This window comes from Ylistrum balloti, unplaced genomic scaffold (genome assembly GCF_031769215.1).
Source record: "Ylistrum balloti isolate Yb309-2 unplaced genomic scaffold, AGI_CSIRO_Ybal_v1 Utg370554, whole genome shotgun sequence".
Taxonomy (NCBI): domain Eukaryota; kingdom Metazoa; phylum Mollusca; class Bivalvia; order Pectinida; family Pectinidae; genus Ylistrum; species Ylistrum balloti.
In genome coordinates this window covers 1,400,883-1,417,159 of record NW_026782349.1, presented here as the reverse complement: position 1 = coordinate 1,417,159, position 16,277 = coordinate 1,400,883, and the positions used below count along the sequence as shown (strand labels likewise).

General features: G+C 37.4%; 1 protein-coding gene across 1 annotated transcript; it reads right to left on the bottom strand.

Moving 5' to 3' along the window:
* Positions 1-1,636: 1,636 nt before the first annotated feature.
* On the bottom strand, positions 1,637-13,216 carry LOC132556204 (protein phosphatase 1 regulatory subunit 12A-like). Its single transcript, XM_060220597.1, has 12 exons — positions 13,201-13,216; positions 12,777-12,899; positions 10,045-10,175; positions 8,646-8,755; positions 8,118-8,178; positions 6,009-6,137; positions 5,343-5,527; positions 4,498-4,634; positions 3,359-4,155; positions 2,906-3,146; positions 2,376-2,454; positions 1,637-2,084 (listed from the first exon to the last, which is right to left on the bottom strand). Exons 1-12 carry the CDS (start codon positions 13,214-13,216, stop codon positions 1,637-1,639), a joined length of 2,457 nt encoding a protein of 818 aa, XP_060076580.1.
* Positions 13,217-16,277: the final 3,061 nt, after the last annotated feature.

Below are 16,277 nucleotides of genomic sequence, written 5' to 3'. Positions count from 1 at the left end.
CAATTGTAGAAATGTTATGAAAAGAATTATTCTCAAGCATGCAAGCGGACAGTGAAAATATAACTATGTAAATATCAAGGGCTGTAACTCTGCAGAGACAAAAGAAGAAAGGTTAAACTGATATCTGTATCAGTAAGAATGAAACCAGAGAAACACTTGACTAGTCCTTAAACAATGACATAGGCCTGACCGTCACACATCACTGATTTACATTGTTATACACATAAGATGGAGCAGCGACATATTCAGTCCTCAGGTACATTGTAAATTAAAACCGTTCCCAAACTAGTGGGGGAAATAACACAGCTAGTAAAACTAGATTTTTAATGAGCTGATCTATAAGAGGCACTTATGTGAAAGGTGAACTAATTGTATTGATTTGCTATAACTACTACATAAGGGTGGTGGGTGGTGGGTGGTTGGGTGGTTGGGTGGTGGGTTTTTTGGTGGTTGGGTGGTTGGGTGGTGGGTGGTGCAATGGTCGGCTGGTGCACTTGCCTTTAACCTAGATATCTGGAGTTTGATTTCCAGAATGGATATGAAAAGGTGTGGTGTCACCTGTCCGATCATGTGGGTTTTCATCAGACCCCTCGTGAGCTTACATCACAATTGTTGTAAAATAAATAAAGATCTGGCGGCAATGATTTCTGTCACCAGTGATTTACAAATGTTTAATACCTTTTTCATGTTGATGATGTTTTATTACCAAACATCTGTTTTCCCATATGTTTTTATATGTGATACAGTCACACCATCTAATTAACTCTCAAAATATTGATTCTTTAGAGTCATTTTCCTAAAAATTAGTGATAATTTACAACAAAACATGAAAATGATATGCATGGCTGTCATAAAAAAAGAAGTATGTATCATAAATGAAGTTCAATGTGTAAGTAGGGGGAATTCCTCAAAAAATAAGTATAAAATACAGGTCACCTAGTTGTAATAGTACACGTAATATACATTTACTGAAAAAGACAATAAACATATATTCATATTGTTTAGATGTCTGTAAATAAATTCACACTTTTAAGTTAGTTATAAAATGACAAGTTTATTAACACAGTGAACTGCGACTCCCATTTTATATCACAATTTCAGCCTGGTTTGATGACAAATTTGTGCAAGTTTTATAAGGTAATCTGTAGATTCCTATCTACCAAGTATTAAAATGAGACACCCAACAAACTTTAAACAATTCTTAACTTACCTTATCATACTTCCCTATAAGCAACATTTTGTAACATGCAATGACGTCCCGTTTTCAAAAAAGAATCTTATATGGTGTACATTATCTCTTTCCAACCTAACAATAGATGACATCCCATTTCTTCTATTGATATACATAACATTTCCAATATTCCTTTTAAACATTATACTTTCCACTTTCCCTTAAATAGACATATAGCATTTCATTTTCTTTAACAAAAATCCATTTTTAACTGAACATAGTACACTGATCCAAATTTTCTTAATTCTAACCAGGAAAAGCTGTAGTCAACTTCCTTGTTTTCTGATACTTTCCACCTATCATATCTCAATAGACTAGACTTAACATGGTTTATCAAGCTGCTATCTCTCCATGCTACATGGTACATTGAAACCCATTCAATTTATATATGGTTTCACAGTTTCATCAATGAAGTAAACTTTGTATGGAGCGATCCATACTTTTCTTCTCCATGGTTGTCATGGGTACAGGAGAGGCACACAAAAGAGTTCCACTCGTGTTTGAGCCGAAGCTGTTGTTAAGTGGTGTTAACTGTATACTTCTTGCATCACTCCTAGCAGATGGAAGTGGACTCCGTGGTCCTGAATATTGTGAACCAGAATGCATGGACAACCTTGACCCTGAGGACAATGACAAATGATCTGATCCACCACCACCAAATCGATCACGCTCATCCACTGTCAGAAATTGTGATGCCTCACTGAGTCCACTCAACCTACGAGATATTCCGCTCTTTTCGCTAAATCCACTTAATCGGCGGTGCACACTTCGTCTTATCTTTTCTGAAGTCTCCGAGTCGAACACCAGAGGACTCGGTGAGAGATTTGGACTTGGTTGTTGTGGGATGTTCTCACTGATGAAAATAACAATTTCAAGTTTTCATTATAATCATGTAACAGTAGATAAAATTGAGTTATTCCAAAGTAAATTAAATCTGAACAAGCAATATAGCAGCTTTTGTTACAGAGATACAGAGTGTCTGAGGCACACTTTCTTATGACCTTGTGACCTCATGGAGTGTTTCAATAGTCACAAGTTCTAATCGTGACCTTTAACATCATGAAGAGTTATATTAAGTACACTCTCCAATAGTGACCTTAAACCTTACAAGGAGATGTCATGGATATAGCCAGTAAATACTTACTCAGATGGCCAGAGTTTGATGGTGGGTGGTGGAGTGGGAGATTTCTTCGGTCTGTCTGCATGTCTTCCCCGGAAACCAGCTATGAACAAAAATCATTTCCATTAAATTTATTCTGAAAATATGTCAATGATAGTCTGAATAATTTAATAATTTTCACTTTAAGTCTGTATGATTTGATAGCCCAACAAATATCTATATTTCTAAAAGATGCATTTCCACTGTATGAATAACTCCTTGGGTGTAGTCTGTAACACCAACTTAGTGTATTGACAGGGTAGGGCAGGAAAAAGCAAATACATCCCTCTGGAAGGAGATGGGAATCTCAACTCCTGCGGTAAGATTATAGTGTTACTATAGAATATTTCCAAAGTATGGAAATTTTAAATGAGCTTGACTATCCCATCCGCCTAAAAGACTGATAGATTCTATTAAATCATAAATATGTATCAAAGTAACATCAAGGTCAGGCACAACTGGTGTATTCACTTTTAAGTGATGTAATCATTTCATTTATTTTCAGAGTTCTTTACCTGGTGATGTAGGTGCAGGCATTCTCATAGGAACAGGTATTGGAGAAGGTGGAATACGTAGTGGTGCTAAATCTTCCTGTTTTTTCCGCGAGGGTAGTTGCCGTGGCAGCACATTGGTAGATAGTGGTGATAGTCTTGGAGTCATGACAGGGGGTAAGTTAGGTGAAACAGGCATGCCAATAGGTTGAGTTATCATATAGGGTTGTGGTAGAGGGATATGGAGGGGATCTGGGTGTGGGCTCTGTAACAAATATCAACACTTTCTGTAACAGAGTATAAAATAGTCATAATCATATTGAACAGCTAGGCCAGTTATTTATGTCTGTACTTGAGAAATTTCTCGACTCAGTCCACACTGACACCAGACTGCTAGTGATATTTCATCATTCATAGCCATTTGCAGTAATATATCATATCCGAACTTGATTAAGTTTCTGTAAAATCAACTCTTACCTTCCTTGCTGACTTCCTATTTTTCCTTCGTTGTTTTGGTGACTGATCTGCATCCAGATCAGTTACTGTGGACAGCACTATTTTAGGAACAATCAACTGTCGTGGTGGAGAGTCTTTTGGTGGAGAGCCCCAGGGTGGGGAGCCTTTGGGTGGGGAATTATCACTATCACTACTGTCTTTTTCACGGTGGATCAGTGCATGTTCCACGATTAGAGAGGACATAGGTGATTTCAGTGACCTTGCACTTCTGAGCTGTGACCTTGCACTAGCTATAGGTCGTCCGGGTGTATCATCATCGTCATCAGGTTGACTAACCGTTAATATAGGAATAGGGATTGTCATGGTTCTCCTCACCACAGGCTTATTCATTGTTTCTCTGTGAAGAGTTGTCTCCCTTTGGAGTGAAGAATTATTCAGCATTGTTTCGTTTTGATTAGATAAGGAATTGAGTATTGTCTTTTCCTGAGTTGACCTATGGGTTAACCTCTGGGTTCGAAGTTCAATGGAATTTTTTCTGACCCTTGACCTCCCACTGGTGTCTCTAGAGCTAGCACTATCAGGTACTAAAGTTTTCATCTCTATAGAATCACTTGTATTTGTCGTATCTGATGTTGGAGTTCCGGTAGTGCTCTTTTTATGACGAGGACGGAACAGATCTTTTAATTTCCATATGGGATTGCGTACTGTTCCCTTGCGAGATGAATTATTATCAAATGTTCGTTTCCATGGTTTTGTCTTGGTTTCTGGATGAGAATTGGGCTTTATTCCCATTGCCTTTTCTAACAGTGCCTGACATTCTGAAATGTAATACTGACACACTAGACTGGGTCATCTTTGTTACACAAGTAAAATATAACTATCATCTTAGATACTCAGCTTGACAGAATTTCCCTTTTAAAGTAGACTTAAAATTACAGTAACTTTACTTATCAGAGGTAAATCAATTAACTGATTTGTTATCAGTTTCATTATCTGAATATAATTACGAAAAAAGTTTTATTTTCATGAAACAGTGTTTTGTTTCTTTAGTTTTAAAGTAACACCAACAGGATGAAATTTATTACAGAATCAAACTCATTTAAACATAGTTGAAGTAATGATTCAACATGTGGATAAAATAAGATGAAAGAACAGCTAACCTTTGTGACCTGATTGCTGAGCGTAATCCAGGGGTGTCCCTCCTTCAATGTCAACAGGATTAGGTGTGACTTTCAGACGCAGGAGAAGAGCTACACATGACATATGACCCATGGCAGTGGCCCAGTGTAAGGGAGTCCTGTTACAACAATACAATAAACATTTAGTCACAGTTCACAGGGTACACAAGGTGACCCAGTGTAAGGGGGTCCTGTTACAACAATACAATAAACATTTAGTCACAGTTCACAGGGTACACAAGGTGGCCCATTGTAAGGGGGTCCTGTTACAACAATGTGGTAAACAGTTAGTCACAGTTAACAGGGTACACAAGGTGGCCCAGTGTAAGGGGGTCCTACCACAGTTAACAGGGAACACAAGGTGGCCCAGTGTAAGGGGGTCCTATCACAGTTAACAGGGTACACAAGGTGGCCCAGTGTAAGGGGTCCTATCCCAGTTACCAGGGTACACAAGGTGGCCCAGTGTAAGGGGGTCCTATCACAGTTAACAGGGAACACAAGGTGGCCCAGTGTAAGGGGGTCCTATCACAGTTAACAGGGTACACAAGGTGGCCCAGTGTAAGGGGTCCTATCCCAGTTACCAGGGTACACAAGGTGGCCCAGTGTAAGGGGGTCCTATCACAGTTAACAGGGTACACAAGGTGGTCCAGCGTAAGGGGGTCCTATCACAGTTACCAGGGTACACAAGGTGGCCCAGTGTAAGGGGGTCCTATCACAGTTACCAGGGTACACAAGGTGGGAAGTTAGTCACTTGTAACAGTACCAAGGTGAGGGGAAACTTATAATTCAGATGAAGGTAATACACCTGTGACAAGGGAGATAATTACCTGTCATCTGGATCCTCACACTCCAGTTCACACCCCATTAGTTTGGCGAGTTCCTGCAGGATGTTGACATTTCCGGCAGCAGCAGCATAGTGGACAGCTGTCTTTCCTGAGGAATCAGGAATGTTGACAAATCGCTGGTTTTTGGCACATTGTATAAGTACACGACAGCTCCCAATACTTCCTTTCTGTAGACAAACAATTTGTTATAAACATATAGTTTGTTCCAATAAAACAAGCATGACTCTTAGATACAATGGCACAAACTGTATTTATTGTAAAATCATATGTTTTTGTTGAGCCCAGATTTTGTGGTTTTACAGAAAATTGCACCATCATTGACCTACAATTTCATGGATGAATAGTACTTATGAAATTCACTAGTGTGGATATTACCATATCAAGATTCATTGGGATTACCCATGAAATCATCAAAATCATATCTCCCATTAAAATTTCTGATTTCAAAGCAAAGTATATTTACTAGTCCTGGCAGTTCACAAAGCAATCAACCAAGAAAATAAACCAATTTTACTGTACTTAACCATCACTAAGTCAAAGCTTATCCAAATTTCTCACAGTTCAAGTATAATTATGTAGTAATGCTCTAATTTTACATAAAACAGTAAACATCTCTCAACAAATAATGACCATTTGACCAACGAGTACCTGTGCTGCCCAGTGAAGGGCAGTTTTATTATCCACATCCTGACATGTCATGTCACTCCCATGCATTATCAACATCTGTACATGCTCTGGTCTGTCATGGAAGGCTGCCCAGTGTAGTGGTGTCATTTTCTTCAAAGAAATTACATGACAGTTCAGGACACAAGAATATCATACATGCTCAGATATTTACTTTGAATGGTTTTTTTTCCATTATTTTTGTATATACCTTTTTTTGAGGTTATGTAATCTCAAATTAACAAATATGTCAAATATTAATGTAGTTTTTTTTTCTGTATGACTGATTTGGTCAAACAAATTAGCCATTGCCAAAGTCCTGTATCAATGCAGTCAAACTTGTTGTCAAGGCATGCAGTCAAACTTGTCGTCAAGGCCATCTATATATAAAAGCCTCTTATCTTGGTCCTGATTATTACAAGGTAGACTTTATGTAGAGCTTCATTAGCATGCAGACCTTTTTATAGAGGTTCGACGTCAATAAAATGTATTACATCAGGAGTGAAACAAGTGGCCTTTACAGACAGTTAACCTTTTTATAGAGGTTTGACATCAATAAAATGTATTACATCAGGACTAAAACAAGTGGCCTTTACAGACAGTTAACCTTTTTATAGAGGTTTGACATCAATAAATTGTATTACATCAGGACTAAAACAAGTGGCCTTTACAGACAGTTAACCTTTTTATAGAGGTTCGAGATCAATAAAATGTATTACATCAGGACTAAAACAAGTGGCCTTTACAGACAGTTGACCTTTTTATAGAGGTTTGACATCAATAAAATGTATTACATCAGGACTAAAACAAGTGGCCTTTACAGACAGTTAACCTTTTTATAGAGGTTTGACATCAATAAAATGTATTACATCAGGACTAAAACAAGTGGCCTTTACAGACAGTTGACCTTTTTATAGAGGTTTGACATCAATAAATTGTATTATATCAGGACTAAAACAAGTGGCCTTTACAGACAGTTGACCTTTTTATAGAGGTTCAACATTAATTAAATGTATTGCATCAGGACTAAAACAAGTGGCCTTTACAGACAGTTGACCTTTTTATAGAGGTTCGACATCAATAAAATGTATTATATCAGGAGTGAAACAAGTGGCCTTTACAGACAGTTGACCTTTTTAAAGAGGTTCAACATTAATTAAATGTATTGCATCAGGACTAAAACAAGTGGCCTTTACAGACAGTTGACCTTTTTAAAGAGGTTCAACATCAATAAAATGTATTTCATCAGGACTAAAACAAGTGGCCTTTACAGACAGTTGACCTTTTTATAGAGGTTCGACATCAATAAAATGTATTACATCAGGACTAAAACAAGTGGCCTTTACAGACAGTTGACCTTTTTATAGAGGTTTGACATCAATAAAATGTATTACATCAGGACTAAAACAAGTGGCCTTTACAGACAGTTAACCTTTTTATAGAGGTTTGACATCAATAAAATGTATTACATCAGGACTAAAACAAGTGGCCTTTACAGACAGTTGACCTTTTTATAGAGGTTCGACATCAATAAAATGTATTTCATCAGGACTAAAACAAGTGGCCTTTACAGACAGTTGACCTTTTTATAGAGGTTCGACATCAATAAAATGTATTTCATCAGGACTAAAACAAGTGGCCTTTACAGACAGTTGACCTTTTTATAGAGGTTTGACATCAATAAAATGTATTTCATCAGGACTAAAACAAGTGGCCTTTACAGACAGTTGACCTTTTTATAGAGGTTCGACATCAATAAAATGTATTTCATCAGGACTAAAACAAGTGGCCTTTACAGACAGTTGACCTTTTTAAAGAGGTTCAACATTAATTAAATGTATTGCATCAGGACTAAAACAAGTGGCCTTTACAGACAGTTGACCTTTTTATAGAGGTTCAACATCAATAAAATGTATTACATCAGGACTAAAACAAGTGGCCTTTACAGACAGTTGACCTTTGTAAAGAGGTTCAACTTCTCTAATTGTATTACACAAAGACTTAAAAAAGAGGCTTTAATAGACAGTTGAGGGGAGTTATGCTAAATGTACTTGATGGGGGTATAAGTTACAAGAAGTTTGGATGTAACAATACCTCATTGTCTGGCTGATTGACCTCCTGGTTCGTCAGTGTCTGCAGTAACACTCCAATAATTCTGTAACATTTACAACTACATTAAACTGATTTATAGGGAAAGCTATGGTTAATATTCTGTCATTGTACTTGTTGGTTATGTAGGCTATATGTCAAATATTAGGCTTTACAATTCAAATTTTGGTTTTTATCAAATTTTCATTTGTAATATTCAGTTTATGTAACTTATTGTAAATATTGCATGTTTTGAAGATATCACTTTTCTAGAGCTTCGAATTTGTCAAGAATATATTTTTAAAAGGTTCCCTTAAAAATATAACAAATAGGTTATACTGAAGGGAAGTAGTTACATTGCCCATTGGTTTTATTAAACATCCTTGTAATTCAGTATACCAACTGCATGATAAAACGAGGTTACTGAAAGAAGAACTTTGGTATATTATTTCTTGCTTCTGTCTCTTTTGATGCAAGACTCTACACTGTTTCTGGCACCTGTCTACTTTGATGCTGGACTACACTTAATCTCACCTGATGTCTTTATCATATGTACAAGCATGCAGAGGGGTCCTCCCAGATTTATCTGAGATGTTCTGTTTAGCACCTTTTCTCAGGAGATACATAACACCATCATACCAGCCCTACAACACAAACAAGAGGTTTAATAGGCCTGTACATAACACCATCATACCAGCCCTACAATACAAACAGTCAAACAGGCCTGTATATACACCATCATACCAGTCCTACAATACAAACAACAGGTCTAATAGGCCTGTACATTACACCATCATACCAGCCCTACAACACAAACAAGAGGTCTAATAGGCCTGTACATTACACCATCATACCAGCCCTACAATTCAAACAAGAGGTCTAATAGGCCTGTACATAACACTATCATACCAGCCCTACAACACAAACAAGAGGTTTAACAGGCCTGTACATAACACCATCATACAAGCCCTACAACACAAACAAGAGGTCTAATAGGCCTGTACATAACACCATCATACAATCCCTACAACACAAATAGTCAAACAGGCCTGTATATACTCCATCATACCAACCCTACAACACAAACAGTCAAACAGGCCTGTACATAACACCATCATACCAGCACTACAACACAAACAGTCAAACAGGCCTGTACATTACACCATCATACCAGCACTACAACACAAACAAGAGGTTTAATAGGCCTGTACATAACACCATCATACCAGCCCTACAACACAAACAAGAGGTCTAATAGGCCTGTACATTACACCATCATACCAACCCCACAACACAAACAGTCAAACAGGCCTGTATATACATCATTGCTCAGCAATGAGAAATTGAGAATTATATATGAAATAATTCTAATAAGTTTAATAAGTTACATCAGTACTAGGGTACAAGATTCTATCAATGCTTTAGCTTGTATTTCGGAAAAATAAGCAAAATTTCTCAAATTAATTTCCCAATAAGACATACTCTTTTCAACATTGATTTATTAACTACTGAGACAAGCATGTGATGTCATCAACAAATGACTTATTTATGACATGACAACAGCATTATTACACATCTTATATTTATGACATGACAACAGCATTATTACACATCTTATATTTATGACATGACAACAGCATTATTACACATCTTATATTTATGACATGACAACAGCATTATTACACATCTTATGATATCTATGACATGCATGGCCATAATGTGATGACACGTTATATGATCAAACTTCCATCAACAACTCTAAATTTATACACAGACCATTGGTATACTAGTCATAGTTGATCCTTGTCAAAGTTAACACATTGTAACAATGATGGACTACAATGATTTATAGAGAAATAGTATAATTTGTATAGAGACATACTCAGTATATCAGAATTCCTTAACGAGCACACTATATTCACCAATACCTTACCTGATATGCGGCAGTGGAGAGACAAGTACGACCTTGTCCATCACGGGTGTTCACATCAGCACCCATTTTTATAAGACGCTTCACTGCACCTAGCTGTTCTGAACGCACAGCATGAGACAACGGAGTGAATCCTGAAATGATGTACAGCATATATACAGTAACAAAGTCATAGAAATCTGGGGGTTAAAATAGATCAAGTTAAAATCTGTTTTCAAGGAAAGTTCCTTCTCAAATTAAACATGCAAAACTCTAACTAAAGTGTGATAACAACCTCACAGACACATATTAATGACACTGGTATCACTCTGTATGACCTGTATCAGGCCCAGAAGTATAACTGACAATCTATATCAGGCTGTTCTATAACACTAGGATCCTTCTGTATGACCTGTATCAGTATAACTGACCATCTATATCAGGCTGTTCTATAACACTGGGATCCTTCTGTATGACCTGTATCAGGCCCAGAAGTATAACTGACCATCTATATCAGGCTGTTCTATAACACTGGGATCCTTCTGTATGGCCTGTATCAGTATAACTGACCATCTATATCAGGCTGTTCTATAACACTGGGATCCTTCTGTATGACCTGTATCAGTATAACTGACCATCTATATCAGGCTGTTCTATAACACTAGGATCCTTCTGTATGACCTGTATCAGTATAACTGACCATCTATATCAGGCTGTTCTATAACACTGGGATCCTTCTGTATGGCCTGTATCGGGCCCAGAAGTATAACTGACCATCTATATCAGGCTGTTCTATAACACTAGGATCCTTCTGTATGACCTGTATCGGGCCCAGAAGTATAAATGACCATCTATATCAGGCTGTTCTATAACACTAGGATCCTTCTGTATGACCTGTATCGGGCCCAGAAGTATAACTGACCATCTATATCAGACTGTTCTATAACACTAGGACCCTTCTGTATGACCTGTATCAGGCCCAGAAGTATAACTGACCATCTATATCAGGCTGTTCTATAACACTAGGATCCTTCTGTATGACCTGTATCAGTATAACTGACCATCTATATCAGGCTGTTCTATAACACTGGGATCCTTCTGTATGGCATGTATCAGTATAACTGACCATCTATATCAGGCTGTTCTATAACACTGGGATCCTTCTGTATGACCTGTATCAGTATAACTGACCATCTATATCAGGCTGTTCTATAACACTAGGATCCTTCTGTATGACCTGTATCAGGCCCAGAAGTATAACTGACCATCTATATCAGGCTGTTCTATAACACTAGGATCCTTCTGTATGACCTGTATCAGGCCCAGAAGTATAACTGACCATCTATATCAGGCTGTTCTATAACACTAGGATCCTTCTGTATGACCTGTATCGGGCCCAGAAGTATAACTGACCATCTATATCAGGCTGTTCTATAACACTAGGATCCTTCTGTATGACCTGTATCAGTATAACTGACCATCTATATCAGGCTGTTCTATAACACTGGGATCCTTCTGTATGGCCTGTATCGGGCCCAGAAGTATAACTGACCATCTATATCAGGCTGTTCTATAACACTAGGATCCTTCTGTATGACCTGTATCGGGCCCAGAAGTATAACTGACCATCTATATCAGGCTGTTCTATAACACTAGGATCCTTCTGTATGACCTGTATCGGGCCCAGAAGTATAACTGACCATCTATATCAGGCTGTTCTATAACACTGGGATCCTTCTGTATGGCCTGTATCAGTATAACTGACCATCTATATCAGGCTGTTCTATAACACTAGGATCCTTCTGTATGACCTGTATCGGGCCCAGAAGTATAACTGACCATCTATATCAGGCTGTTCTATAACACTAGGATCCTTCTGTATGACCTGTATCAGGCCCAGAAGTATAACTGACCATCTATATCAGGCTGTTCTATAACACTAGGATCCTTCTGTATGACCTGTATCGGGCCCAGAAGTATAACTGACCATCTATATCAGGCTGTTCTATAACACCAGGACCCTTCTGTATGACCTGTATCGGGCCCAGAAGTATAACTGACCATCTATATCAGGCTGTTCTATAACACTAGGATCCTTCTGTATGACCTGTATCAGTATAACTGACCATCTATATCAGGCTGTTCTATAACACTGGGATCCTTCTGTATGGCCTATATCAGTATAACTGACCATCTATATCAGGCTGTTCTATAACACTGGGATCCTTCTGTATGACCTGTATCAGTATAACTGACCATCTATATCAGGCTGTTCTATAACACTAGGATCCTTCTGTATGACCTGTATCAGTATAACTGACCATCTATATCAGGCTGTTCTATAACACTGGGATCCTTCTGTATGGCCTGTATCGGGCCCAGAAGTATAACTGACCATCTATATCAGGCTGTTCTATAACACTAGGATCCTTCTGTATGACCTGTATCGGGCCCAGAAGTATAAATGACCATCTATATCAGGCTGTTCTATAACACTAGGATCCTTCTTTATGACCTGTATCGGGCCCAGAAGTATAACTGACCATCTATATCAGGCTGTTCTATAACACTAGGACCCTTCTGTATGACCTGTATCAGGCCCAGAAGTATAACTGACCATCTATATCAGGCTGTTCTATAACACTGGGATCCTTCTGTATGACCTGTATCAGTATAACTGACCATCTATATCAGGCTGTTCTATAACACTAGGATCCTTCTGTATGACCTGTATCAGGCCCAGAAGTATAACTGACCATCTATATCAGGCTGTTCTATAACACTGGGATCCTTCTGTATGGCCTGTATTAGCAGGCTATTGTCTCCATTAGCTGCTGCTTGGTGAGCGAGGTACAAATCTTCCAAGTCCGAGTCTGCCTCTACAACACACAACAGTAAAAAACGTTCAATATAACCAACCTGATTTATACAAGTCATCAAGGTTATCACGGAAATGTTTTTCCTTCTGTAGTATATACTGGTGGGAGAACCTTTCACTACATATCAGAACAAGTAAATACAAGAGATCCTTAAGGGATCTTGGCACCCATCATTGTTTGATCTTTATATGTTACTAAAAAGTTGATCGTTTTCCTTTTTGTCTCTTCTCTTCTCTGTATTTTTCTTTATGATACGAAATTTGAACATTCTTTTGCAGAAATAGCAATAATAATCTTAAACTTTGCCTGACAGCCATTTTGTTTTTGTGATCAGTCCCAAAATCAAACATGCACAATTAGGTACCAAAGGAACCTACATTTGAAATTTGAAAAAGATCAATCCAGTACTTCTCAAGAAAGAGCCATACCAAACTTTATTAGATGAAATCCAAGATAGTCATCTTTTGGCCATTTTTTTTCTGATCAGTCCCAAAATCAAACAATGAAATTTGAGAATGATCTATTCTATTCTATAGTTTTCTCAACAAACAGCAATGACAAACTTTCATTTTCAAAATCAAAGATATTATCTTTTTAATCAACTCAAAATTAAATGGGCACAACTAAGGCAAAAGAAGACCCTACACATGAAATTTGAGAGAGATCCATCCAGTGCTTCTCAAGAAATAGCGAAAGCAAACTTCAATGCAAAAATCCAAGATGGCTGTCTGTCAGCCATTTTGTGTTTCTGATCAAACCTAAAATCGATGTGGCACAAAATGGGACAAAGGGAAAACTATATATTTGAGAAAGATACATCCAGTACTTCTCAAGAAATAGCAATAACAAAACTTGTTCAGGGATTGACAGATCATGGGTGTAGGTTGATTTATCTGCTAAAAATCATTGTGGTAGTTTTAGTCAGCAGGATTTTATATTTTAGTTATGAAACACACAAGGGGGACATTTTATATAACATTATACAAGTGTAAAGGCGGTGATGTTTCAAAACCTGATCTGTCCAAACATAGCTAAAAGTAAAAGTCAAAATTAAGTCAAAGGTTTCAGTGATGAAATCACTCCAGGGGCATTGAGCTCCCTCAGAAAATCAGAAATTATTGTAAACACACAGCCTATGATTCAAAAGAATGAAGTAAACTGCATTGCTGTGAAAAACTATATAAATTGGAATTACCAAATAATGTGCATTATTCCAGGGAAATTATTGCAGCACACAACCTATGAAATGTACATAGATTCAATAGAATGAAGTAAAACTGCATTGCTGCAGAAAACTATATAAAATGGAATTACCAAAAATATGTGCATGTATATTGCTATAAAAACATAAATCACAAGTAAACAAGAGAGAATTATTTTGATTTCCATTTTGTGAACTGATTTCATAAAAACTGAGAGAAAGGGATATTTAGCAGACAAATCATTGTGTACTGTCTAGACTGCACGACTGAATAGACTAACTGAATATTTCCAATCTATAAACTCCATCTGTTGAAATGCTTCAGAGCAAGGAATGGATGAAACACAGATTGAAGGTCTATAGTACTGGTACCAGATTGACCTGTCACATTGATCTTCACCTGGAATATTACAGTTGGGCTATTCATTTCATTGTTAGACCTTTATCTGTAAGCTAGGTCCATACAGAACAAATTTGGTGACCATCCTTATTGAGTGACTGGTCTACCGATGTGCCTCCCTCTATGACATCCTTATAGAGTGACTGGTCTATCGATATGCCCCCCTCTATGACATCCTTATAGAGTGACTGGTCTACCGATATGCCCCCCTCTATGACATCCTTATAGAGTGACTGGTCTACCGATATGCCCCCCTCTATGACATCCTTATAGAGTGACTGGTCTACCGATATGCCCCCCTCTATATGCCCCCCTCTATGACATCCTTATAGAGTGACTGGTCTACCGATATGCCCCCCTCTATGACATCCTTATAGAGTGACTGGTCTACCGATATGCCCGCCTCTATGAATATTCACTCAATTGTAATCTATGATAATGAAAACTGAATGTGAGAAATACTTGAAGATCAACTTTATTGATAATGTTAGCACTTGTCTAATACAGAGGAATGATATAATGAAAAAAACTTTATACAAAAACACTTTGACATAACTGACCTGTTTATCCACTGTCAGAATTCATCCATGTTTTGTGTATGTCGTTAGTGGAATATAATCTGGGGGCTGTAATAGCTCAGTCAATCAGAGTGTTAGCCTACAAAAACACTCACTAACCATGGTAATTGTACGTGTTTTTCAGGAAGCTGAGAAATGGACTGGTGCTCACTGTTGTGGTTTCGTTTCTAAGCAAGACACTTTACCCTAATTGATCTGGAAATATGACGGGCCTTCCATATGTTGTTCAGTGAGGTATTCACCAGTCACAACAAGGAGACCGGCGTAAAAATTACCTGGCTGTTCCTCGGGTGATAAACAACAAACAATGAAACCCTTGAGAATTTTTCATTGGCTGTGCCAGAAGGCTTGCAAAATAAAACCTTTTAAGACTTGTTTCATAAAATCTCATGTTAAATGGAAACTCATTTATAATCCTATATATAAAACACCTGGGTATGAAACACTTAACAACTTTACAAGTATGTGTACAGGTAGATACATTATGGAAATTGCTCATGTGAGAACTACAGAATCCATTATTATAGAATCCACTTGTATATGAAATGTTCAAAATTGGCAATATGTTAGTTCATAATTGCTTTTATCTCAGATACATAACAGTTTACATTCATATGTGAATACAGGTAAATATTGTTCGTTGATATCTACCCTAATGATTACTGATTTCTGATATAGAAAGGAAATCACACCTACATGTGAATACACAACTGATCTGTTAACTGCCACAGATAACTACACTTCTATATATAGGCAAATGAACTGTGGAATATTTCAGACATATGAGAACTTTTCATTATGATATACCATGGTATATATAGGTACATAATAGTTAAGTATACAGGCTCTGTTATCATAACTTTCTGTTATAACCTTAGCGGTATATAGAATTTCACCATTATCCACGGCCACAATCAATATAGACTATAGGTGTTTAATGTTCACCTGTGATAAAATAATACAGAACAAACACACTTCTAGGTGTGTGCTTCAATGAAGCTTTGTCAATAGTAAAACAAATCCAGTGAAACATTAAAAACGGTATTGAATTTTCATTTAATAAAAATCTTCCAGTAAAATATTGACCAAACAATCATGTCTCATCTCTTCAACTTTCTCAAACTCTGACAGAGAATCTGTTGGCTGAATGAAATATTCACATTCTCAGTCATTTTGAAGGATATCAGTTTGGGAGTTTA

Excerpts from the sequence above, each read along its gene's own strand:
- LOC132556204 (XM_060220597.1), bottom strand. Across the intron at positions 8,179-8,645 it reads ACATATGATAAAGACATCAG|AATTATTGGAGTGTTACTGC; the intron begins GTGAGATTAAGT and ends TAAATGTTACAG. Across the intron at positions 2,455-2,905 it reads GCCTGCACCTACATCACCAG|CTGGTTTCCGGGGAAGACAT; the intron begins GTAAAGAACTCT and ends TTTTGTTCATAG.